General features: G+C 33.7%; 2 protein-coding genes and 1 long non-coding RNA gene across 3 annotated transcripts; 1 reads left to right on the plus strand and 2 right to left on the minus strand.

Annotated features, from left to right (window-relative positions):
- Positions 1-9,589: 9,589 nt before the first annotated feature.
- On the minus strand, positions 9,590-10,155 carry LOC120182729. Its single transcript, XR_005521859.1, has 3 exons — positions 10,091-10,155; positions 9,832-9,990; positions 9,590-9,682 (listed from the first exon to the last, which is right to left on the minus strand). It is a non-coding gene; the product is annotated as an uncharacterized LOC120182729 (long non-coding RNA).
- Positions 10,156-11,182: 1,027 nt separating this feature from the next.
- Positions 11,183-13,299, minus strand: LOC120182715. The gene is made up of 5 exons (XM_039187604.1): positions 12,655-13,299; positions 12,462-12,525; positions 12,302-12,371; positions 11,813-12,184; positions 11,183-11,753 (listed from the first exon to the last, which is right to left on the minus strand). Exons 1-5 carry the CDS (start codon positions 13,297-13,299, stop codon positions 11,183-11,185), a joined length of 1,722 nt encoding a protein of 573 aa, XP_039043535.1.
- An 11,860-nt stretch (positions 13,300-25,159) lies between these two features.
- Positions 25,160-25,507, plus strand: LOC120182679 (histone H4). Its single transcript, XM_039187579.1, has one exon. The coding sequence runs from the start codon at positions 25,169-25,171 to the stop codon at positions 25,478-25,480; it is 312 nt and encodes a 103-aa protein (XP_039043510.1). The 5' UTR covers positions 25,160-25,168; the 3' UTR covers positions 25,481-25,507.
- The last annotated feature ends 863 nt before the right edge of the window (positions 25,508-26,370 follow it).

The following is a 26,370-nucleotide window of genomic DNA, read 5'->3' on the forward strand; positions in this document are numbered from 1 at the left end:
CTTGGTAATGGAAGATGTTATGGGCCAATCTCGTGTTGATTTTACTTTTTCATCATTTACATGGATTTTATGTGTACGAACTGTAAAGCCCATGGAGTTGTTCAAATCACGTTTCGTCATAAAGATGGCATCACGACTAAGGCTTTCATAGATGTAGCCTTTTTGTAACAAATATAACTCTCTGGTTTCTTTGGGATTGTATGTTTGACGACGTATGATCAAACCTTGAATTAGATTGGTTTATTTTCCTTTTTCTGATGGTAATCTGTCAGGTGAATCACCTAATACTTCTCGAAAATCCTGTAAAAGATATGAAAACACACTAGGAAAATCCTTTTTAATGTTAGAAATCGAAACAATTGATTCCCTAAAGCGAACAAGGATGCAAGGTTATTTGTAAATAATGTTCTCTCTCAATTCTTTTATGCTCATACATAGATTTTGAGTCACTCTTTTCTTCTCACAATTAAGTTCACTCACCTCCCACGGGTCATTATTCTTTTGACTTTTGTAACTAGTGACCTCTTTTGCTTTTGTCTCTTTCTCAGTTTTTTCTTTCATTGTTTTCCTTACCTCCTCACAAATTCTCATTTGATCTTTAAGGGTTGGAGGTGTGTCATTCTTTGCTGGTCCTTGTTTCTCCTTGTCAGGTTTGTCATCTCTCGACTTTTTTAGAGAATGTGGAGTAGAAGATGATGAATGATTTGAAGGATTACCTTGGTAAGAGCATGAAGTACCTTGGTAATGTTCTCTGAATCAGAATCTCATTTGGATTTGTGCTTTGATTGTTATTACCTTATTTAGTGTATTTTCAAGGTTTTCGTACCCATGGAGGTCAAGAAGATTAGTGATGTTTGAATTCAAGTTGATGAAAAATCTTGACACGGTGTCCTTTTCTTCTTCAGTTATGTTAGCCCTATTGAGTAAGGACTGTATCTCCTTGTAGTAGTTTTCAACTGAACTTCTACCTTGTTGAAGTCGATGTAGTTGTAGTTTAACTTCTCGTGTATAATGTGTCGGTAGGAATCAGTTCCTCATGGTTTTTTTGAGGTTGATCCAAGAAGTGATTGCTTGAATTTGAAAGTTCTCGATCTTTTTCCTTGTTTGCATCCACCAAGTGTGAGCATATCCTTCGAATTTCATGGTGATGAGGGGAACTTGTTAAGCTTGGGGGCAGTCATGGTATGCGAACAAGAGATTAACTTTTTCTTCTCAATCAATGTACTTGTCTGGATCGTTGTCTCCTTTGAAATACAGGATCATTAAATTTGGTTTTTCAAATAGTTTGTGTGCTTGAAAATGTGGTTGTTCTCGTTAGGGTACCAAAAGTTTAGCGTTGTTTGGTCTTAGATTATGGTTTGGTAGATCTAGTTGTGGTTTTTGTCGTTCTCTCACGGTATTGTTAAGTTCATCAAATCTTTCAAATTGAGTCGTGAGTCATGCAAGTGCAGCTAAGATAGTCGTAAGTGTTTTGTTGTTATTGTCATCCATCCTGAAATCATAACACTCAAAAGAAAATTTTAAAATAAAATAAAAATAAAAGAAAGAAGATTCAACAAAGCAAGAAACCTCACAAGTCACTCCAAGAAAGTAACACGGCGAGAAGCAAGTAAGCCATCTTGTAATCTTTCACTTTACAAAGTAGTCTTCCACAATTCGTATCGAGTTTGATTACTAGCAAAGGCGATAAGAAAACCTAAAAGCTCTAAGATGCCAAACAAGGTTTAGACTCCAAGAGAACGAGAATGAAAAGAATGAAGAAATATACAAACTCTTTAGTCCTACTAACACAAGAAATATAATGTGTTAGATAATGCAAAAGAACAATAAAAAGGAAAACAAAATAACCTAAAGCACTAAGAGTAAAAAAAAGAACCAAACTAGAAACCTAGAAAACGTTAGGTCAACTTGAGCAACGTTTTTAAGGGGGTTACCGGTGTCCAAAAATTTTGGAAAAATTCTTGAATGTATTTCGATGTGTGTAGAAACCTCCTGTAAAATTTCATAACCAAATACCTTCAGTAGTATCTAGTAGACTGTTGAACGGTGAGTCATCAAACAGTCTATTTTTCGTGATCGCTTTGTTCGAAGGTGTTATTGATCTCCAAAAAATCTGGTTTTTTTATGAATGATCTTCAATATGGAAATTTTTACCACAAAATTCTGCCTGTAGGATTTTCAAGAAATTCAACAAGATTCTAGACTGAATATGTTGATGAACCTTGAATGATGTATTTGAAGGCACTAATAAACTCTGATTGGGTGAATTTTAGAATAAAGATTACTCTTAAGATGAATATGAAATCTAGAGAAAATCAGCCCTAAATTTCTTTTTTTGTAAATTTTAATTTTTTTTATTTTTTGGCTTCTTTTATTTTTTGGCTTCTTTTATTTTTCGGCCATTTTTTTGAAAAAAAACAGCAAACTAACAAGAAGGATTTGAATCTAAATTAAAATTAAATACAAAGAATAATGAATGTTTTACGAACTAGCCCGTTGGGGTACCTTGACGGTTTTGTGTGCAAGAACAAGCAAGATTCCTTGTTTTTTTCCAAGAATCGGCCCAAATTTGATACCAATTGATAAGGAAACGGTGGCGAGTTAATGAACGTTGCTCTTGTTGAAGAATCAAACCTAGAAAGCTCCAATGAAGAACAAATGGGAATGAATAGTATAAGGTGGCTCCCTTATGAAGGTGAACAGTAAAGATGATGATGGTGGGGATGAATTTGTGGAAAATAGATGGATAAGTGTCCTATCAAACCCTCCTAGTCGCAATGAAAAGTAAAACTCGATAATATGGCTCTAACCAACCCTTCTAGTCGCGATTGAAAAGTTAAATTGGAGTGTTAAGATTAATCTCCCTCACAAAAACTTGAAAGAACTCCATGAGAAAAAGCTTCGAAGGCACAAGGCAATCAACACTAGCAAAAACGAACTATCGTTGTATTATTAATCAAAGAAATATGTTTTACAAAGTTGAATGATCCTAAATAACTAATGAATAATAACAAACTAAACATGTCTTAACTCTAATTCCTAATAAAATAATAATAACTAAAAATAATGTTTTAACTTAACCTTAATTCCTAATAAAATAATAAATCTAATCCTAAAATATAATGCATCACTCTATATTAAATTATATTACAAATAATCAATATAAATATTAAAAATTCGTAATATTTACAAAATCTCATATTAGTCTCGTATAGTAATTTATGAATGTGATGTCTTCACTAAAATGAAAGTATATTGAGTTCTCGATATTGGATTGATACGATTCAAGAACCATTATCTTTGGAAAGATAATAGACAGACGGTTGTATATCTAGAAGACATGCTGACCAAATAAGATAAGGATCCCATTTAAAAAGTCATCGCAAATATGATGATGTTCTGGTATTCTTTTCCAAGGATTGGATAAATGGATCATTTGGAAAATTTATTACTTTTTCCTTTGATGTGAGCCTTGTGATACATGTATCACTTATGGTCTATGAAGATATGACACTTTTCCCCAAACAAATAGTGTCACCAAATCTTCAGGGTAAACACAACTGATGTTAGCTCAAGATCATGGGTAGGGTAATTACGCTCATAGGGCTTCAGTTGACGAGATGCATAGGCCACCATCTTGTCTTCCTGCATCAAGACGCACTCAATACCATTCAACGAGGTGTCATTGAAAACTGTGAAGTCTTTACTTGACTCTGGTTGGGTTAGAAATGGGGCTTGGGTTAGGATATTCTTTAGTTGCTCAAAGTTTTTCTGTCATTTCTCGTCACACACAAAGGGAACTTCCATCTAAAGAAATTTGGTTAATATGGTATTTATCATCGAAAAGCTCTGAATAAAATGATGATAGTACCTGACCAAACCTAGAAAGTTATGTTGTTTTGATATATTCTTTGGAGGCTTCCACTCGACTATGGCCTGAATCTTCTGAGGATCAACTCCGATGTCCTCTGTTGACATGACATGTCCTAAAAATTCTACCTCTGAGATTAAAATTTTGCACTTACCAAACTCGGTATACAACTGATGGTCTTAGAGGGTCTGAAGAACAATGCGAAGATGCTGGTCATGCTCTCTTTCTAAATGGGAGAATAAAAGGATGTCATCTATAAACACTACTATAAACTGATCCAAGTAGGGGTGAAAGACTCAGTCCATCAAGTCTATTAATGTTGTTGCAGCATTGGTGAGTCCAAACAGTATTACTAGAAACTCATAATGATCGTACGCTGTCCTGAAGGCTATCTTTGCTTCATCTGCATCATTGACTTTCAATTGGCAATATCTCGACCTCAAGTCAATCTTGAAGAACAAACACAATCTCCTATTTTGGTTAAAGAGATCGTCTATCCTTGGGAGTGGGTAATGGTTCTTAATGGTTAACTTGTTTAGCTGTCTATAGTTGATACATAACCTTATCGACCCATTCTTTTTACTGACAAACAAGACCAGCGCTCTCCACAGAGAAATGTTTGATTGGATGAAACATTTCTCTAACAACTCCTTAATCTGATCCTTTAACTCTTTTAACTCTTTCTGTGTCATGCAGTAGGGTGTAATGGACACCGAAGCTGAACCTAGTATCGCCTCAATGCCAAACTTTAACTAGCGATCGGGCGATAGGCCCGACAACTCCTTTAGGAATACATCGAGGAGTTCTAAAATTGCTTGTATGTTCATGAGTGTTGGAACTTAGATTCTAGTACATGAGCCAAGATGGCCTTACAACCTCGGTCGATCATCCACTGGGCTTTTATGGCTGACATTATCATTGATTGACTTGATTTCTCACTGGTCATCACTAGCTTGGTATCATCATCTATCCTAAGCTTGAATTGTCTGGCTTTGCATTTAAAACTAGCATCGTGTTCAATCAACCAATCTAGGCCTAGGATCATGTCAAATTCTTAAAAGGACAACTCCATTAGTTACAGTAAGAAGGTTTATCCTTGGATTTCTACTAGGCATCGTTTATGAACTTTATTTACAAGGACATCTAGACCTAGAATATTTGATACACAAACTCTTATCTCTAAGTCTTCTGCTAAGATTCTTATTTCTTGAACTAGGTCAGAGCCTATGTAGGAGTGGGTAGAACTAGGGTCTATCAATACGGTAGCAGGAATAGAAAATACTGTGATGGTATTTGAGATCATGTCTACCACGTCGCACTCCTCACAGAGTTTCACCGTATATTATATGGATGCTACCATTGGCTCTATAACCCATACTCTAGTGATTCAGATGCCACTTTACTCTACTGTCTAGACACCATACTACAACCCCTTACTGGCCCTCGGCTTCTCTGAACAGACGAGACTGACCTCTAAGTGATCGTAGGAGCTGCTCCTTGAACTCTCCAACAATCACGGGCAAAGTAACCCAAGGCGTTATAATTGTAACGACCCCTTAATCCATATTATCAAGTCCTAGGGTGCCTCCTCTTACACTAATCACAAACAGGGTGAGTGAAGCCTTTGGTCAACCCAGTGACACTAGCTCCTAAATCTAGTGTCAATGGTCTCCTCCTAGAGTCAGATCTACCTCCTCGATTTGAACTCTTCATAATCTTCCTCAACTGTACGGTTTGGAGTCTCCATGAACCCTAGCTAGCTCTGGGCTTCTTGGTCAGATTTTGCGATGATCTAACTGTCTCGATAACCCTCATGTACTACCCCTCGATCACGCTGGACTGTTTAGCCCTCCTGCTCAAAACCCTCTCAACAGCATTAGCCTTGTGAGATAACTCAGCAAAAACTTGGGAATGGTCGACTGCTAGGTGTGATAGGATATCGAGGTGTAGGCCCTCTTTAAACCTACAGTAATGATGCTCCTCTGTGGAGATTAACTCAGACGTATACCTACTCAGTCGGAGGAACTCACACTCATACTCCATCATTGTCTGGTCACCCTAGACCAAATATAGAAATTGCTCTCTTAGATCATCGGTGTGAGACTTACCAATGTACTTCTGTCTGAACTCAGAAATGAGTATCTCCCATGTTGGCCTCTTTGGCTCTAGTGCTAGCTTGATGGTCTTCCATCAATCTAGACCCTTGAGCAAGGAATTGAAGCACTTAATTCTACCCTTAGGGGTGAGATACAATTGTCTGAGGGTGCAGAGAGTCTCTCTGAGCTACTGGTCGACTGCTATGGGATCATCATCCCCTATACCAAAGAACATGATCGTCCTGTATCTACAGAGCCTCTCCACAAGGGACTCTAGGGAAACTGCCACTGATTGAGGTAAGGGTACAAGTGGGGGAAGTGGTGCAACCAAAGTACTTTGTAAGGACCTAGCGATCTTCCTAAGTACCAAGGTGAGGTCCCTGAACAAGGTCACATCCTCAAGTCCTGAATTTACTAGGTTTTTCTACTGGTTGGAGTCTATAATGAACTCATCGCTTGAAACCACTGCTATGGAAGCAAGACTCTCTACCCTACCATCTTGATTGTGGGTTGGATCGTCTGTTATATGAAATCAGAAAGACATGGATTATTATCATCATTTCAGTCTTAAAAGTACACCTGACACTCTAGAGGCATGTAAATTTACAGAAAATGACTGAATCTAACTCGTGGGTCCTAAAACTGACTATACATGATGCTTTGATACCACTAAATGTAACACCCTAATCCAGTCCGACCCAAAGATCACTAGATCACAATGTCATAAGGGACCACCAGATTGGCTAACCCAAAAATTTTCTTTTAAACATACTAATTATAAACATATGATAAAAATGCATTCATATTGTAAATAATAAAATCATAGTATTTAAGTTTTACAAATACGGGGAACACTTAAAATATTCAAAATATACAACGCTGAGTTTAAATAAAGAGTTATGATCGATATACAAGGGTCCATAATAGTACATGCCCTCTAAAAGTGACTTAAGACATACTTTGAAATACTTGGTTGCTCTGGTCTACTGCATTGGAATACCTGGTTAAGATTACTCCCCACGAACGGTCTCCTAACTTGTATACGGAAACACATTTCGAATATTGAGCTTACGAGCTCTATGACTCACTAAAAATTATAATATACTATATGAATTCACTAAACATTTCATTCTTATGGGGAGTATCGATACTCTACCCTAGGTATCGATACTCCCATGAGTATCGATACCAAAATGGTATACTAGAATCAGATTTGTGTTCTCGGTATCGATACCACCTAATGAGTATTAAGACCAACCTTGCAATATTGATACTTTTAAATAGGTATCAATACTGCTTGATGAATTTACTCTTCATTTTAAGAACAATATCGGTATTGTTCTTTTAGTACTAATACCCTCACTCAAAAATGCCATGTTTGGGCACGAAAAATGCAACATTTCCATTTTAAAATCCCTACTGAGGGTCCCAACTGTTTTTAAAACCTTGTGAATTATTAAAGGGGTCATAAAGAGTATGTAAACATGCTAGAAACACTGAATTTCAATCTCAACCATGAAAATGGTACTTATTTCATGTAACATACCAAACACATTTAAATGACTTGCATGTGGTAAAGTTGAGTTTAAAGTGAGTTATCTTTGTTTCCTAAGCTGTTGGAAGTTCTCAAGGCTCAATCCAAGATAAGCTTCTCATTCTCTTTATCTTGAGAGGTCTTTCCCACTTCTCTCACTTCACTAAAATGCATTGGGGTTGCTGGTTATCAAGTTCTAACCTTTGTTAGGTTATTGGAGAGAGAGAATGAAGAGATGAAGGAAAATGAGTAAGACAATGAAGAGTGGGGAAAAAGAGAAGGGAATAAGGTGATATCATCACCATAAAAGATTTAAGATTTTGAAATCTTGAGTGGTGAAATTGTTCTCTTAATCCTCATGAGTTTGTTCCCAAATTAAAAACACCCTTTTTCTTTACATGTTGGGCCAAACCCATGCCCTACCCAAGGCTCACTTGGACCAAGCTCCTCTACTATGCTAATGGATTCATCTAAATCCACTTGGGTTAACCTGAGACTACTAACACGAAATTCAGGGTGTTACAAAGCATTTGAACACTCTAATTTTATCCGTAAAATATGACCCACTTTATAAATTAGTCCCTAAATTTTTTAATATTCCAATTTCATACCCAAATTTATCCAAATATGTAATTGATTTCAACCATAATTTAACCTAAATTTTGTTTCTTTTCAAACATATAATAACATATCTTGGTTTAATGATTTTATTAATAAGGGATAAGATTAGTATATATATAGTTTGGGATGAAATTGGAATGTTTAAAAAATTTAGGGACCAATTTAGAATGAATGTCATAGTTTGGTGATGAAATTGAAATGTTCAAAAGTTTGAGGATTCATTTAGAATGATAGACATAGTTTAGGGATGAAATTGAAACATATAAAAGTTTTGAGATTAATTTAAAATGATGGTAATACTTTGAGGGCATGTGATACAAATAACTCTAAAAATATTATATAAACACCGTCGTTAAATTAAGTTTTATTACATCTTAATTTTTTTTGAACAATTAAATTTTTAACATGTTCACAAGCATATTGGACAACATTTAGTTCATTCATTTATGCTTTGATATTACAAATCATGCTTATATATAAACACCTATCGATTGGTCATTTAATTTTAAAATCATCAAATTAATTTTGAATTTTTTAAGTTAAATTTGAATAAATTTTGATTTAATTAATTTAAAATTTATACATATGATAAAACAGTTTAAATTTCTTTTGGCTTAAAGTGGAAATTACATAGTTAACATAGATTATAGAGGAAATAACGCTGAAACATACGAATCAGATCCTATAACTGCAATTACAGATATATCTTCATCAAAACTTCACTGCCACTGTTAAAATATGATTAAGGAGATCCTTTCATGTGCTCCAATATCAATTAAATTAAAATTTAACTTCCTTTATTTTTGTTCTTGTTAAATATCAGATGAGCTAAGAAATTTGAAATGAGATTCGTCATGAAAGAAATATCAGAGATTCAAATAACAGACAGAAAATTCTATCATGTTGAGTTGTTTAGTTATGTTTAATTTAGTTATTTTGTGTTTAAATTTATTTTGAATTTCACACTTTTATTATAATTATATTTAATTGTGTCTTAAAGAAAGTTGTGTGAAATTATTATGTTTTAAGATAAATTGTGTGAAATATAAAAAAATTTACGACCGTGACACCCGCTGTAACCACGATAGCATCTGTTTTGTCCGTAACCGCGATAAATAAAACACGACCTCGAATGCTATTTAAATCCATGAGAAATATACCAGTTATGTAATTGGTCGGGGCAAAGTATGGATTACTTGGATATGATAAAAAGCTGTTGTTCAAGAAAACAAAATACTCAAAAATATTCCCTTTTTCTGCAAGTCTTCTTGTCTGCCATTTATATAAAGCTAACTTTTTAAAAATAAAACCTTGCAGTCTTCCATACTCTCGTATGAATATGTGACCAATCACATTGCATCAAATTGTAAAGAAGAGGAGCAAAAGAATCTAAAATCTGTAACATAAAGGATTAAAAAGCAACTGCTGGGAGTGGATATCTAGGAAGCTAATCCAGTTCATCTCATCTTCAACTTGAGGATTGTTTTGAATTTCTTTATTTCTAATGAAGCGTCCTCGGATGCGTGGCCTGCTGTCTGCTAATGTTTTCCTACATGCATACTGTCATAATTATACAAATTCATCGGCGCATGATCAGTATAACAAACACCAAAAAGCAGCACACAAGGGGGAAGAACATATCATTTTATGCAACAAATAATCTTTTTGGAATTAAAATTAAGGAGAAAATAATAAAGATTTAAGATGACCTTAATCTTCTTGTTGAAGTTGCGGAGATTTCTTTTAAATCGATATCTTTGAATCCTCTGTTTCTTTTCCTGGGGACTGTAGCGGCAGGCTCTGCTCATTTCTTCAATGATGGCATTACTCTCATTTGACAATGGACTCTCTGCCCTCCTACCACACTGCTTTACCCGCACCCCATCATAAATAATAATATCAAAGCTCTGCATTTTTTCCCAATAAATAATTATCAACTAAAGTGCTGAACTCATTCATATAACTAACCTGGTGCAGATCTCCGGTGCTGAATACTCTCCTCACCGGACCAGAATCAGAGTCGATCAAGTCGTAAAGTTTTGAAGCAAAACCACAATGAAGCTTATTATTTTTAAGGGAATGACTACTGACGCTTCTGATGAAACTCGGTCTCTGTGGTGTGCAGCAACTCCCTAACGAAGTCCGGGAGTTGTGACTACCGCTGCTGCTACTGATGCCACTCTGAAGCACCTCGCCAACCGAGTCGAACGAGTTGGATACTGTGAACTGAGATATCGGACTTAACGGGAAGTTTAGCGGCGGCGACATGACGTCGGGAGATGACAGTAACTCGCTGAGAAACTTGGAGGAAATACGCTGGAATGCTGGAATGCTGGACGTCCGTACATAGCGAGTGGGCGCGTGGTCTGGGGCTCCGGTTGGCTTGATTTGGGGTTTTGTTCTTTTTAATGGTAAAGAGATGGAGATGGAGATGGAGATGGAGATGGAGATGGAGCAGAGGCAGCAGAGCAGCCACTTATGAGGAGCCCATAGGAGACGGTTGCTGACGTTAAGATCACGTCATCATTTTAGGCGCTGCTCTTTTAACTCTCTTTTTAGATTTTTTTTTTGGATAATTAAGATATTATTACCCAAATTTAGTAAAGTTATGCTACAAAACAATCAACCAAACAAATATGCACAGCCTATATAAATCAGTGCACAACCTAGACAAAACAATAATTTGTAAATAAACTATAAACCCCAAGCATTACAAAGAAAAAGATTAGTGCTATCAAGCCAATTGAAGCTTTTCCCCCTAAGGCAGAATTGAACAACATCAGAAATTTCAGAAAACAATTGTTCAACTGATCTAGATCGAGCTTGGAAAATTCTATGATTTCTTTCCTTCCATAAGAAATAAATGAAAGTAGACCACGCTATCTTTAAAATGAAGGTGATAAGAGATTTTCCTTTCCATAATGAGCTTGCTCTGTTAACTATAATATCCCATGACAAATTTGAAGAATTTAATCCACACTGATTCAGAACTGAATTCCATAAGCAGACAACCATAGAACACTCAGAGAATAAATGATTTCTAGACTCTTGAGAGTTTCTTCAATTAACGCATAAAGAGTCTGTGTTAATTCCCATGATTTGTAGACGGTCTCTAGTAGGCAATCTGTTTTGAAGAGCCATCCAAACGATAAAGCTATGCTTCGGGATATGCAGTGGGAACCAGATAAGTTTATGCCAAGGTATTTTCTGCCCTTTTGTTCTAATATCTTCATAAATTTCCTTCACCGTGCATGTATCAGAATTGAGAGACATTGCTTCTGATCTCAGATTAAATAATCTTCTGGTACTCCAGCTAACGTTGGGGCCAGGATTAATCTGCCAAAAATTTTGCTCTTTAATGACATATCTATTAACCCAAGCCACCCATAGAGAACCTTCACCAGCCAATATTTTCTTTATGAAATTCACAATACAAGCTCTATTCCAATTTTTTAGATTCTTCAATCCGAGACCACCTTCTGATTTAGGAAGACAGATTTTATCCCAGCACACTCTAGCTCCAGCAGCCGGTTTGTCTGATCCTTTCCAAAAAAATCTTATACAAAGCTGCTCCACTTTTTTAAGAATTGAAGCAGGCAAAATAAGTTGTCTGCACCAATAGTTGCTGATACTGAAATAACAGATTTAATCAACTCGAATCTGCCAGCATAACTGAGGTTCCTAGCAAACCAATGATGGAGTCTTTGCTTAATTTTAACAATAAGTGCTTCGCAATCTTTCTCATTCAACTTGCGGGTGACCAGAGGAATTCCGAGATATCTGACTGGAAGTCGTCCAATTTTGAAGTAAGTTATCTGTTTGATGGCGTCAATTGAACGTGAAGAAATTCCATCATGAAATATCTCACATTTAGAAGAATTGATCTTGAGGCCCGAGATATCTTTAAAATGATCCAAGACACTAAGAACACCAGCAACAAAATCAGGATTACCTTTGCAGAAAATCAAGAGGTCGTCTGCAAAGGATAAGTGAGTGAGTCCTATCTTCTTACATTTAGGATGATAACCAAATAAACCCTTACTAGCAGCCAAGTTGAGTAATCTGGATAAGACATTAATAACAAGGATAAAGAGATAAGGGGAAAGAGGATCCCCCTGCCTAAGACGACGAGCTCCTTTAAAATAACCGATCAAAGTGCCATTGAAAGATATGGAATACCTTGCTTGAGTAAAACATGCTTCAGTCCAATCGATGAACTTTTGAGGAAGATTTAAAGCTTTAAGAATAGCTTAAATAAAATCCCAATGAATGGAATCAAATGCTTTATGAAGATCAATTTTCAGAGTGCACCTAGGTGAAATGGAATTCCTAATATAACCTTTAACCATCTCTTGGGCAAGCAAAGTATTATCCATAATGTTTCTACCTCTGATGAACGCTGTCTGATTTAAAGAAAGGATATCAGGAAGAACCTCATTCAATCTTTTTACAAGAATCTTAACAATGGATTTGTAAATAACTGAACATCATGAAATGGGCCGAAAGTCTTTAACAGAACTTGGATTTGGAACCTTAAGAGCTAGAGCAATAACAGTAGAATTAAAAGCTGGAATTAAAGATGCATTCAAAAAGAAGTGCTTAACCGCAACAATAACATCCTTACCGATAATATTCCAAGCTTTCTTGAAGAAAAGCGGGGAATATTTGTCCGGACCGGGAGCTTTATCATTTCCTTGGTCGAAGATGGCATCTTTAATTTCTTCTGCAGTAATTTCTTTAACAAGGCAAGAAGAAGCTTCATAGGACAGATTGAAGTTAAGAATAGTTTTGATGAAGCTAGGGTCAATAGCTTTAACCGAGGAGTCGACAGTTCCAATAAGATTTGAATAGAAATCAATCACTTCTTTTGCCATAGAGTCAAAGGAATCAAGCCTATTTCCTCTATTGTCCATAAGAACTCTAATGGTATCCCTCTTGTTTTTTAAGGCCACCATGGAGTGAAAAAAATTAGCATTTTTGTCCCCATTCTTTATCCACTGGATTTTAGCCTTTTGCTTAAGGAATAAACTTTCCGCTTCTTCCAATAGCTTCAACTCATCTTGAATTGCAAGTTCATTTTCAATAGTATCTTCTCCTTTTAGAGATAGAATTTGTTGTTGCTCTAACTCAATTCTCTTTGCTTTTACCCGATCCGAGATGCTGCTGAAGTTTTCCATGTTGAAACGTTTAAGACTTACTTTGAGTCATTTTAATTTGGAGAATAAAATCCTCATAGGGTCTCCTAAAACATTTTGAATCCAAGATTTTCAAACCATTTCCAAGAAACCATGATGTGTAGTCCAGCAATTGAGAATTTTATTCAAATTATGAAGTCTGTTAATATTGGTATAAAATAACTCTCATCCATGAGATAAATAGATAAATGAATATTGAATTCTCACATCTCTAATATTTTTAGTATTTAAATTTAAAATCTCTAAAAACAATAATTATTTTTTAATTATTGAAATTGTTTGATTCGTGTTAATAATTTTTTAATTAAATTAGTAATTATGAATACAAATAAATAATGATCATAAATGAATAGGAAAACATAAGATCATAAGAGAATGTTAGAGGATATGAATGATTATGTGTTAAGTCTTGGTTAAAGATCGATATATTCTTACACAGACCAAGTGACATTCGTGATAACGGAATTATTGTTATTCCTTGAGGATCCGGGTTCGAGCACCATAGATGTCAAAGGTATGAGCGTTTAATGTCGAAAGGTTGAAATTTATCTTTGAACTGATATTATCTTGTACTTATCACGGATTAATCGGAAAAAATAGATATATTCTTGAGTGAGTGAAATGATCAAAATGTCCTTGATCATAGTAAGTGATAAAAAAAGTCTAAGAATGTGCCAAAAAAATGTGTTAAGACATTGATAATCAATTATTATTTTCATAAACTTAAGAATGTCTTACATCCTTTTGAGTGTAATAAATTATTAAAATTTACATGCGTCGTTTTAGCATAAAAATAATTCCTTAATCCCAAAAGAAATATAAAGAAAATATAGCAAGTGAAAAATAAAGGATGATCCCACAGAGACTATGCAATTTCTGATTTAATTGTCTTTTTGTTTTTGAACATTACAGTTTGGATAGGGATGAAATTCAAGATTAAAAATAAATATAAATATAAATATAAATATAAAGGTGAGATAAGAATAAGATAAAATAGGGGATTTTGAAAGAATGTTTGAAAATTAGATAAATAAAAATAAAAATAATAATAAATAGAATAAAATAGTAATTAGAGTTTGAAAAGAAGACTTATTGTGAAAAGTAGCCTCAGGCTTTCAGCTTTGACTCAGTTTCCTCGGATAATCGAAATAGATCTTTACTTCAGGATTCACGCCGGTTACTTGTCTACAAGGGCAAATCCTTATTATTATGCTTTGTATATTGAATACCCAAGTGCAATCTTTAATATAAAATTGTGAATTGATCTAAGAAACAACAATGTTGTAGATCTAAAAACGTTGAGGCTCGAAAAGTTGCCGACTCGGATTATGTTATTTCAACAATAACTGATTCCAATCTTAGTTTCCTCTTAGCAAACAATTTTGCTAAGTGTGTTCCCAGAAAGTCGAATGTGCTTCAATAAGCTGGTCATTCCTCCCACGTTAACCATAACAACATTCAGACCAATGTCAATTTTTGGTTTTGAAAATTGTTTTGATTTAAAAATAAGCCCAGAAAACAGAGAGAGATATTCGAAGCGATTTAAGTGTCTTAAAATTCTCACGTTTGGAATTGACCCATTGCTTTAGCCTTCGGCTTTAAAGTAAATTAGCTAAGCATAAAAAAATCATACTTAGCATATTTGACAATAAAAATAAAACAAAAAAGAACTTTGAAAAAAAAAGAAATTTTTTTATTAAAAACTAAAGAGAAGAAGAGTAAATTCTCAGTTGTTGTTGAGGAAGTGGGAGCCAAACTTGCAGAAGCTTGACCTAGATCTTAAGAGCATTCCGATTTGGGTACAATTGTATAATATACCTATGGAGCTCTACTCTAGGAATGGCCTCAGTTATATTGCGAGTGTTGTGGGTCACCCTTTGTACATGGACTACATTACTGCATCCAAGGAGAGACTCGAATACGCTAAGGTCTTTGTGGAAATAGGGATAGACGCAGTGATTCCTGAGATTATTCATGTGGATTTAAGTGATGGTTATGTTGTGAAGATATGTGTGTATGTGCCTTGGCTTCCTAAGGTTTGCTCCCACTGTAAGATCTTTGGGCATCATCTTAATGCGTGTGCTGAGAATCATAATGCTCCTTTGAAGAACAAGGAAACTCAAATCTGGAGAAGGAAAACTGTTATTGATCCCTCTGTGATTAATGGTAAGGAGAAGAAGCTGGCTGGCAATGAGGCATCTGACTCGAACCAAGCTATTTCCTATGATTGTCTTACTGCAGTTGAAATTAATGTAAGAGATGGAGGTACTAAGGGCTCAGATTTGTAGGTTGGTGCTACTGTGGAGATAACTGTGAGAGCCTTGCAAGAGTACAGTGAGGACAATTCTCAAGAAATTACAGCTCCAGTTAAGGTTGATGAGGATGATAAGGAGGCAGAGCAGACTGCTAATGCTGGTGTTGTGGTGAGGGTGGATAATGATGAGGCTATACCTAAAGTCATACTTACCCATAATCAACATGGTGGAGAGTTTCCCTCTCTGCAAGACTCTATGTTGCATAAGAAGAAATCTAAGGGGAGGAATAAGGATAATTCTGGCTATACTAGTAAATTGGAACAACTGGTTAGAGGGGGAGAAAATGATGACATTAGAAAGCCTAGAGAAACTACTTTGGGTGTTACTATGCTCCTTAATGAGATCAAAGCCAAGAAGAAAGATATGGTTAATAAGGTTGCTAGAAGTGGAGGCCCTCCTAACCTTGCTTTATGATCTTTTGTTTTTGGAATGTAAGGGGTATTAACAACGCCCTTAAGCAAGGAAAAGTGTTAAAGAGATTAGAGAACCTAGGAGTAGATGTGGCCTGTTTTATAGAGACTAGAATTAGAAGTATTAATTTGTCTAAGGTGATTACTGTTATTGCAGATGAATGGCATAATGCTGCAAAATTATGAGTTTACTGATGGTGGCAGACTCTGGATTTTATGGAAGAGGAACTTGTCTTTCTTTGTGCTAAGGGGTTGTGACCAAGTTTTTTCCATTATAGGGGATATGGCTTGCCATAGAGTAGTGATAACTACATCATATGGGAGCAATAATAGCCAGCATAGGAGAGATCTTTGGGAGCATTTAAGGAATTTGGAGATTGAGATTGGCTCAACCCCTTGGTGACTTCAATGTCATTGCTAATGCTCAGGAGAGCTCAGATTATTCTACTTTGGGCTTGCATGTCTCACTTGACATGGAAGAGTTTCAAGGATGCATTGAGGACTTGGAGGTGTAGGACCATCCTTTTGTGGGTTCTTTGTTCACATGGTCAAACAAGCAAGAGGGGTCCTATCTGGCTAGGAAACTGGATATAATGATGATTAACTCTCAGTGGTTACTGGAATTTCCAGATTCATTTGTGAAATATAAATCCCCAAGAGTATCATACCACTATCCTGGAATTCTTTGGACACAGAAGGGTACCCAAGCCTAAGCCTTTCAAGTTCTTCAACTGCTGGACTGCAAATGAGAATTTTTTAACCAGTGTGAAGGGTTCTTGGTTGGATTACAGTGGGGGTAATGTTATGCAGGTGTTTTTTAGCAAAATGAAGAGATTGAAGTTGGTCTTAAAGGAGCTAAACAAGAGGTATTACTCTGATATTTCTGCTAGGGTAGTTGCTAAGAGGGCTGAGCTTGAGCATATTCAGTTATCTAACCTAGCTAGTTCTAATCAACTTGGAATTGAGGAGGAAAGAAGAATTCAGGTAGATTTGGTTGGCCTTGAAATTATAGAACTGGATTTTTATAGGCAGAGAGCTAAGATTCATTGGCTGCAGGAAGAGGATTTAAATACTAAGTTCTTTCACCAAAAAGTTGAATCTCACAAGAAGATGAATACTATCAGAGTTATCAAGAATGAAGATGGGCAGATTCTTGAGACTTTTGAAGGAATGGCTACAGTGATGTTGGAGTTTTATAGCAAACTCATTAGTGCAGCTGACCCTTTGGTTAAGGGATGTCAGCCTTAGTGGTTAAGGGATCTTTTGAATTATTCCTTACCTGCTGGTGTTGATAGAATCCTGATTGGTGAGATTTCAGACAATGAAATCAAGGAAGCCTTATTCAGACAAGGGAAAGACAAAAGCTCAGGGCTTGATAGATATACATCCTGGTTTTTCAAGATTATTTGGGGGATTGTAAGCAAGGACTTCCTAAGTGATGTGAGGTATTTTTTTCAGACTTCTTACCTCTTACCAGCCTTTAATGCAACCACCATTTTCCTAGTGCCAAAATCTTTGAATGCTTGTATGACAAATGAATTTAGGTCTATTTCCTATTGTTCTGTTGTTTATAAGACTATCAATAGGATCTTGGTCACTAGGTTAGCCCAATATTTCCTTGATATGATCTCAGCTAGTCAGTCAGATTTTGTCAAGGGCAAGAGTATCATTGATAACACTTTATTAGCACAAGAGATTGTTAGAGGATACTCTAGGAAGAACTATTCTCCTAGGTGTGCAATTAAGATTGATCTGCAGAAAGTATTTGATTCGATTAATTGGGACTTTATGCTTAATGTTCTTGGAGCTATGGGTCTGCCTGCTAGATTCTGTGATTGGATTAAAGCTTGTGTAACAACCCCTAGTTACTCAATAGCTTTGAATGGTAGTCTAGTGGGAAATTTCAAAGGTGCAAGCGGTGTTAGGCAAGGAGACCCTCTGTCTCCTTACCTCTTTTTTTTTGGTCATGAATGTGCTCTCCTGCTTGTTGGATGTTGCAGCTAGGAATGGAATCTTCAAATATAATCTCAGGCGCAAAAGGATTTCACTTACTCATCTATGCTTTGCTGATAACTTGTTACTGTTATGTTATGGTTCTATGGATTCAGTGATGGGGGTGGTAAGTGTCCTAGAAAAATTTTATGAGCTGTCTGGACTAAGGCTAAATGCTTCAAAGACTGAGATTTATGCTTGTGGGATGAATGGTGGTAACTTAAAGTAGGTTCAGAGAGCAACTGGTTTCTGAATTGGTCAGCTCATTCTTAGATATTTGGGGATTCCCCTATTGACTTGTAAGCTCTCAGGGAAGGATTACATTGCCCTTATGGTGAGATTCAAGGACAAGCTGAGGCAGTGGTCAAACAAGAAGTTAAGTTTTTGTGGGTGGATGTAGCTCATTAAAACAGTTCTATTTAACATATTTAATTACTGGAGCAGGCAACTTATTTTGCCAAAGGGAGTGATACAGGATATAGGCTTTGTATGCGTTTCTTTTGGAAATGTAATGACACCTCGACCAGAGGTGCTATAGTTAGTTGGAATCAAATTTTCTTCATGCGATCAGAGGGAGGTTTAAGCCTAAGGAGTTTGGTCGGTTGGAACAAGACTTGCTGCCTAATGCTTGTTAAGAGCATTTTAGCTGGCGAGGACTCTTTGTGGATTGCCTGGATCAAAGCCTACTGTTTTAAGCATGAGGATTATTGGAGTATTGGAAATAAACCTCAATTTAGTTAGATCCTTAAGAAGTTGGTCAAGATGCGAGAGGAGGCCAGAGTTCTATTCACTGCTTTTGTAAGTTGGTTACATGTTAAGGGCGGATATATCTGGGAAAGCATTAGGGAAAGAAAGGAAAAAGTAGACTGGCATCGCCTTGTCTGGTTTCCTACTCACGTTCCAAATTTCTCTTTGATCACATGGATGGCAATCCTTGACAGGCTGCCTACCAAGGATAGGCTTGCTCGGTTTGGAGTTGTGGCAGACCTTGGTTGTGGGTTGTGTGGTATTGGATTGGAATCCAAGAACCACCTTTTCTTGGATTATCATATTTCTAGAGCAATCTGGGATTCTATCTTGTATGCTTGTGGTTTGCAGCAGCAAGGATTAAGCTGGGAGGATTCACTCTGTTGGATGGCTAGTAATTGGAAAGGTAAGTCCCTTCTAGTTCATGTTCTAAAACTAGCATTGACTGGATTTGTTTATTTCATCTGGGAAGAACGCAATCATCGTATTTTTAGAGGATTGTCACATTCGACTGATACAATTGTAAATATTATAAAGGGGTTGTTAGGATCAAATTGTATAGGCATGGTATGAATAGAGTGGATAATGTAAATAGGCAGATTTGTATTGATTGGGGGTCTCATATAATAGGTTGTAATTATTTCTTGTAGTAGATTGATGCTATCTTTTGGATGAATAAATTTGATTATCCAAAAAAAATTCTCAGTTGTTGAGAGATTTTTTTAGGCTTACTCAGAGAGTGTATTTATAGCCTTCAAAACCCTAAAAAGAAGGTAAAGATAATTCCTAAAATAAACAAATAAATCATAATTAAAATACTTAAAACTATTTAAACTAAAATACCTAAAACAAAGATAAGATAATATAAGATATAATATTTAAAATAATATCCTAAAACATGAGTTTATTTCAAATCCGAATTGCAAAAATGTGCGGCTGATCCATTCGTTCTTCTAGAAGCGCTGACTGGACTTTCTAGAAGGTCCTGACTTCATCACCTCGTAAGATACATCATGCCCAAAGTCATGCCCACTAATTCAACGTTGATTCCGAAAATTAAAAAAAAAACTACAGAATTCTGTCATTTTAACTATGATCATCGCCAAAGGAAATTTAACAACCAACACCCCTTTTCTCCACTAACTTCCATCTTTTTCCCAAAGCTTGAATTGTGAAGTAAAAACCAAAGGAAACGAGAAAGAGAAAAATAAGAAAGTTAGCTCCCACTTCTAGAATTCTCATTCTTACCCATTGATTGGGAAAAAAAATCTAATTTTATTGAGCATTTTTCCCTTCTAGTCCTTGCATTCATTTAAAACTCTAATTTATCCATCGAGCTCAATATTGGTTCCCACACTAGCTATAGTCTATAACCCATATAGATAACCTAAAAATTAAACTCTTCACTTAATTATTCGAGTCGAAAACTAAAAAAAAAAATTCGGTCTAATCTCGATCGTTACAGAATATGTTTTTCAAAACAATTTTTTTATTCAACCATAAAGGTTAAAAATAGTAGTTTTAAATATGAAATTATCAAAATATTCTTGTTTTTCTTCATATTTTACAACCAAGTATACTTTCCTATGTCGTTTAAATAGGCATTTTAACTTCTTACAATATTTTTATAGTAATACCAAATGTTTTAGGAGATAACAAAGACGATGAAAAATATAGGCTGTGAAGCAACAATGCGTCGTTATAGGCTGTTTGTAGGGAAGATAAAATTGGGAGGGGTCAACTGGCCGAGCAGTTCCGCCACTATAGAATGAGTGACTGACTCATTGACCCATATGCCTGTGATTATTGTTTTAAAACTATCATGCTTTTCAATCCATAGAAGTGGGTGCCTTTTTTTTTTTTTAAAGGTATACGGTGCGATATCCTTAATATACGGTTAAAAAAAGATGATATCGATTTTATTATTATTTAAATAATAAAATCGGTAAAAATTTACCTAAAACATTATTATTTCTACCTAAAACATCAATTTTTTTTAACATTTTCGGTAAAATGTCCAACAATAACAAAACCGGTAAAAAAATAACAAAACCGGTAGCCTTTTACTTGTTTTGTTAAGAAACCCGATAAAATGCCCAATAATAACAAAATTGATAGCAATAATAACGTTTCCAGTAATTTTTACCGTTTTTGTTATTTAAATAATAATAAAACAGGTAGTACTTTTTTTAGGTGTATATTAAAGCGCCGCACGTGATCATTTCCTCTCTGTTTTGGGTAGGTCATTATTCGGCTAAAATTGAATTAGTATACGAATTATAATTTAATTCAATTAAATAACTAGTTATTGAAGTATTCAATGGATTAATAATTAAAGATTTTTTTCAAATTTGGTTACAGATTAATTCTATTTAAAGTTAATTAATTAATCGTGATATTTAAAATTCAATAATATATTTTAATCCAAGATTAAGTACAACCCTAAAAGATAAAGACTAAAATAAAAAAAACGAAAATAACCTCAGTGACCGAAAATGCCTTATAATATACGATTTAACCAACTTTTTTTGAATTTGCCAAAATTATCAACAAAATCGCAACGTGAACTCCAATTTCACAACTTAGTTTCCAAAATCGTAACGTGAATAGTAAAAATCGCAACGTGAATAGTAAAATCACAACGTAAATAGTAAAATCGCAACGCGATTAATACAATCGCAACGCGAATTTAGAAAATCGTAAAATCGCATTGCGAATTTCAAATGGTAACTCTCTGCTTCTAGACTGAGATTTTAAGTGAAAAATAAAACTTATCTACATGTGTACATGAATCAGCTTTTTCTTAATATAATTCAAAATTTAATTTTTTAAATATATTTCATTAGTCTGAGTTAAGGATTCTTTTAAATTTCAAACTTTAATTAATTGAATTTAGAATAATTTGTAATGAAGATTGACAAATGAAATAGATTTGTTGTTCATTTACATATAAATTTTTTCACGTGTACGAATATTTTTTATAAAAATTATTTATGTACTTTTTCAATAAATTATTATAGATGGATGATAAGAGATAATTTACATATAGATTCGTTGCGATTTTACTATTCATGTTGCGATTTTTACTATTCACGTTGCGATTTTGGAAACTGAGTTGCGAAGTTGGAGTTCTCGTTGCGAATTCGAAATCGCGTTACGATTTTGTTGGTCATTTTGACAAATCCAAAAAATATTGATTAAAATCGTATATTATAAGGTATTTTCAGTCACTGAGGTTATTTTCTCATAAAAAAAATATCTAACAACATAAACTTATTTTTAATTTATTGATACTTCAATTATTATTTTGAATCAAAACTAAAATATATATTAAATTTTTTTGTTTAATTAAAAAATCGATCTAATTGACTGAATTTATTTCAATTTAATTAATAATTTTTGAAACAAAATGATTCGATTAATGAAAAAAAAAATCAGAATTCAATTAATTTGATTTTAAATAATTTGATTCGAATATGAAAGAAATTGATCGCTTAAACACGTCTAGATTTAGGAGTGTTGAATATTCTCCTTCAATGGCGGATGCTAGTGTTGCAACCTATCCACCCTAAAATCTATTTTTTTTAATTTTAGTTGTCTATTTTATTAATAGTGTTAATCTTATAAAAAATTATTATTAATATATATATGCACCCTAAATTAAGATAGATTGTTTCACCCTAAATTAAGATAAATTAAGATATATTTATTTAATTTTTAATCTTATTTTTTCTTCTTCACTCTCTCCCCCACAAATTCTTTTCTCTCTCTATTCTAAATCTTTTAAAAACCCTAAAATCACTATCTACAACCGCATCAATTATCGTCGATAATTGCATGTGTTATTAACGTAGGTTGAAATTTGACTCGAATTCAATCTAACTCAAATTAATTGAAGAAAATAAAAAATATAATTTATTGAAAGTAGGAAGTCTATTATATTTTATGTAATTGAAAATAAAAAAAAAATTCTTTGAGTAAATTTCTACTAAACTAACTTCATTTGTAATCAAGTAAAAATCTCTATAAATAAATATTAGAGAATATGGTTAGAAGTAAAATTATCTATGAAAAATCTTCTTGTACTTTTTATTTTTTGATATTAATCTAAATTCTTTATTTTGTGTATGATTTTTCATAAAATGATTTTCTACATAAAATCTTGATGTCCATATTGTGCTATCATTATACATGTCATTATCTTTTAACAATCAGTACAACCTAAAAAATTAAAATTTGATATTTATAATATTCATTTTTTAAAATATTAAAGGGCAAAGTACACATATGATCCCTTGATTATAGGACATTGTTTTGTCGAGTCATTCAACTATTAAAAATTATGAAATGGTCTCTTAGCTATAGAGAATTGTTTTATTGAGTCCCTCAAACATTACAAGTTACAAAATGGTCACTCGACTATTCATATGTTCCAAACTTATCTTTTTCTATTAAAAAATTGACAAATTGAGTTGGACGTTAACATATTGATTGCGATATGATAAAATTTGATCTCAAAATCTCAAACGGTTATCATATATCAATCAACGGGTTAACGTCCAACTCATATTACCTTCATTTTTAAATAAAAAGAACGAGTTTGGAACATATAAATAGTCACGTGACCATTTTGTAACTTTTAATAGTCAAAAGACTAAACAAAATAATGTTCTATAATAAAGGGACCATTTCATAACTTTTGATAGTCAAATGACTCAATAATAGTACCTTATAATCGAAAAACCATTTATGTATTTTACCTGATATTAAAAAATAAAAGACAAACATCTACAAACAATTACTTTCTTTCTAGATTTTATTTATACCAAGCTTTCATACATGGGCCGCCGCTCCAATCCACATATTTTGCCCAATCAACACCTCCATCCAAAGTCCAATCCAAATATTGTTTTCGACTTTCAAACCGGTGAGACAAAAAGCGCTTGAAATTAAGGGGATGTTTGTTTGCCTCTTAATGAAATCATTCAGTGTTGAATGTTAAACTGTTCAACATTCAACACGTTTGTTTCGCACCTCTGAATGATTCAGTGTTGATTGATTCAACAAAATAGTGCTGAATGATTCAGCACAGAAGTACATTCTGAATCATTCAGAGCCAGTTATCAAACATCATGTCACATTCAGAGTCAAACCATTCAGAACCTTGAATCATTCAGTATTTGAATCATTCAACGATTAATTATTATGAAGTAAACAAACAACCCCTAAATCCTAATATTTCCACGTCATCGATTGGCGTCGACCCTTCTCATCTCAGCCCTCCATTTCATCTTATCACACACACACACATATCACACTTCTATAAATACCTCACTATTTTTTGTTGCTTTAAACCTCAAGTTATCAGTTTCCATAAAATTATCTGAATCCCCATTTAGGGTTTGCTTGTTTGACTGTAATTGATTTTCCGGAAAATGAATTACTATAATTTGAATTACTGGAATTTGAATTACTTGAAAATGAATTACTGTAATTTGAATTATGGAAAATGAATTACATTTCTGAAAATCGTTTTCCGGAAAATGTTTTCCGTAAAATGAATTACATTTTTCTGAAAAACATCGGGAAAACGTTTTATGATTTTTGGAAGATGTTATTTAAACATTTTTTCCACTAATTAAAGAGTTTTTTAAAAATTATTTATTATAAATATTAAATACAATAAATAATATTATTTATCATAAAACTTTTTTATTATTAAAAATAATTTATTTATTATTAAATAGTATTTTTATAATTTTATTAATAAAAATATTAATTTTTGTATATTTTAGTGAAATAAAAATATTATAAATATTATAAATTATTTATTAAAGTAATAGTGTTATATTATATTTTAAAAATATTAATTAGTATATTTTAAATATCTTTATTAAAATATTATTTAAATATATAAATAATATTATTCATTATTAATATATATAAATTTTTTTATTATATATTATTAAAATAAAAATATAATATATCTTATATTATTATAATATAATTGATTATTTTATATAATATTAAAAATATAATATAATATTATTATAAATATTAATAAATTAATAAATAATATTTTGACGAAAATAATATTAAAATATTTTATTAATATTTAATTAATAAAATAAAATTATTTTGAGTATTTATTCTTTGAAGTGAAAAGCTCGGAAAATGAATTACGGAAAATGAATATGTAAGTTATTTTCCAGAAAACAAAAAGGAAATTTGTTACTAGAAAAATAAATTACGTTCAGGAAAACTAATTACGTGAAACAAACACTAGAAAATATTTTCTGAAAAACGAATTACTTGAAATAATCACAGAAATTCGGGGAAAATCAATTTCGTAATTCCAACAAACAAACATACCCTTAGTATTAAAAAATGTCAGGAAGAGGGAAGGGCGGCAAAGGGCTGGGAAAAGGAGGGGCGAAGCGCCACCGCAAGGTCCTCCGTGATAACATCCAGGGAATCACGAAGCCGGCCATTCGGCGTTTGGCTCGTAGGGGAGGGGTCAAGCGTATCAGCGGCTTGATCTACGAGGAAACCCGAGGTGTTTTGAAGATCTTCTTGGAGAACGTGATTCGCGATGCCGTCACCTACACCGAACACGCGCGGAGAAAGACTGTCACTGCTATGGATGTGGTGTATGCACTGAAGAGGCAGGGCAGGACTCTGTACGGATTTGGGGGTTAGATGGTTTAGGGTTTTGGATTGGGAATTTGAAGTCTTGCTGTGAAGAATGTTTGAGTTATGGTTAGGGATTGTAACTAGGGGGTTTAGTTGAGATTATCCGGAATTTAATATTCTGGGACCTGTTTATTTGTTTCTGTGATTTGTAATTCATATTTTGAAATGCGGATTTCAATGGAATAAGAATTTGGCAATCGTTAATTGTTTTCGTTTTATTTATTTTGTAGTTGATTCTTTACTGGTTTGTGTGTTTTTGAAGCTGGAAGAAAAAAGGTCAGATTTTGATTTTGGTCCCTTTACTATGGTCAAAATTTTATAAAGTAATTAATGGTATTAACAATTTGTAGTAATGGATTATTATATTATCTAATGGGGAATAAAATTTCTATATGATGACGTGCAATTAATTTTTTTTAATAAATCGAATTAATCTGCCTATGAATATTTTGTAATATATTTGGTAATTATTCATAATAAAAGAGTAAGGACCTCTTAATGGAATCATTCAACGCTGAATGCTAAACCGTTCAACATTTAGCGTGTTTGTTTCTGTCCTCTAAATGAAGACTGTGTTGAATCATTCAGAACCATTATTAAACAATATGTCACATTCAGAGTTAATTCATACATAACCTCTTAATCATTCAACATTTGAATCATTAAACGCTTAATCATTCTGAAGTAAACAAACATGCCCTTATTAATGAAAACAAAAGATTTTAAATTAGGCCTAATTCAAGTATGAAGATCAAACACTAAATTTCAACATAGAAGGGGGGATTAAAACCATAATTTGACCAAAAGAAATTGAAGTCGGGGCAACTTTAAAAGAGAAAAAAGAAGAGCTGAAAGCGCTTATGAAAGTTGTAATCTTGAACTTCTAAATGTTAATA

This window comes from Hibiscus syriacus, unplaced genomic scaffold, assembly GCF_006381635.1.
Source record: "Hibiscus syriacus cultivar Baekdansim isolate YM2019G1 unplaced genomic scaffold, ASM638163v2 tig00112737_pilon, whole genome shotgun sequence".
NCBI lineage: Eukaryota > Viridiplantae > Streptophyta > Magnoliopsida > Malvales > Malvaceae > Hibiscus > Hibiscus syriacus.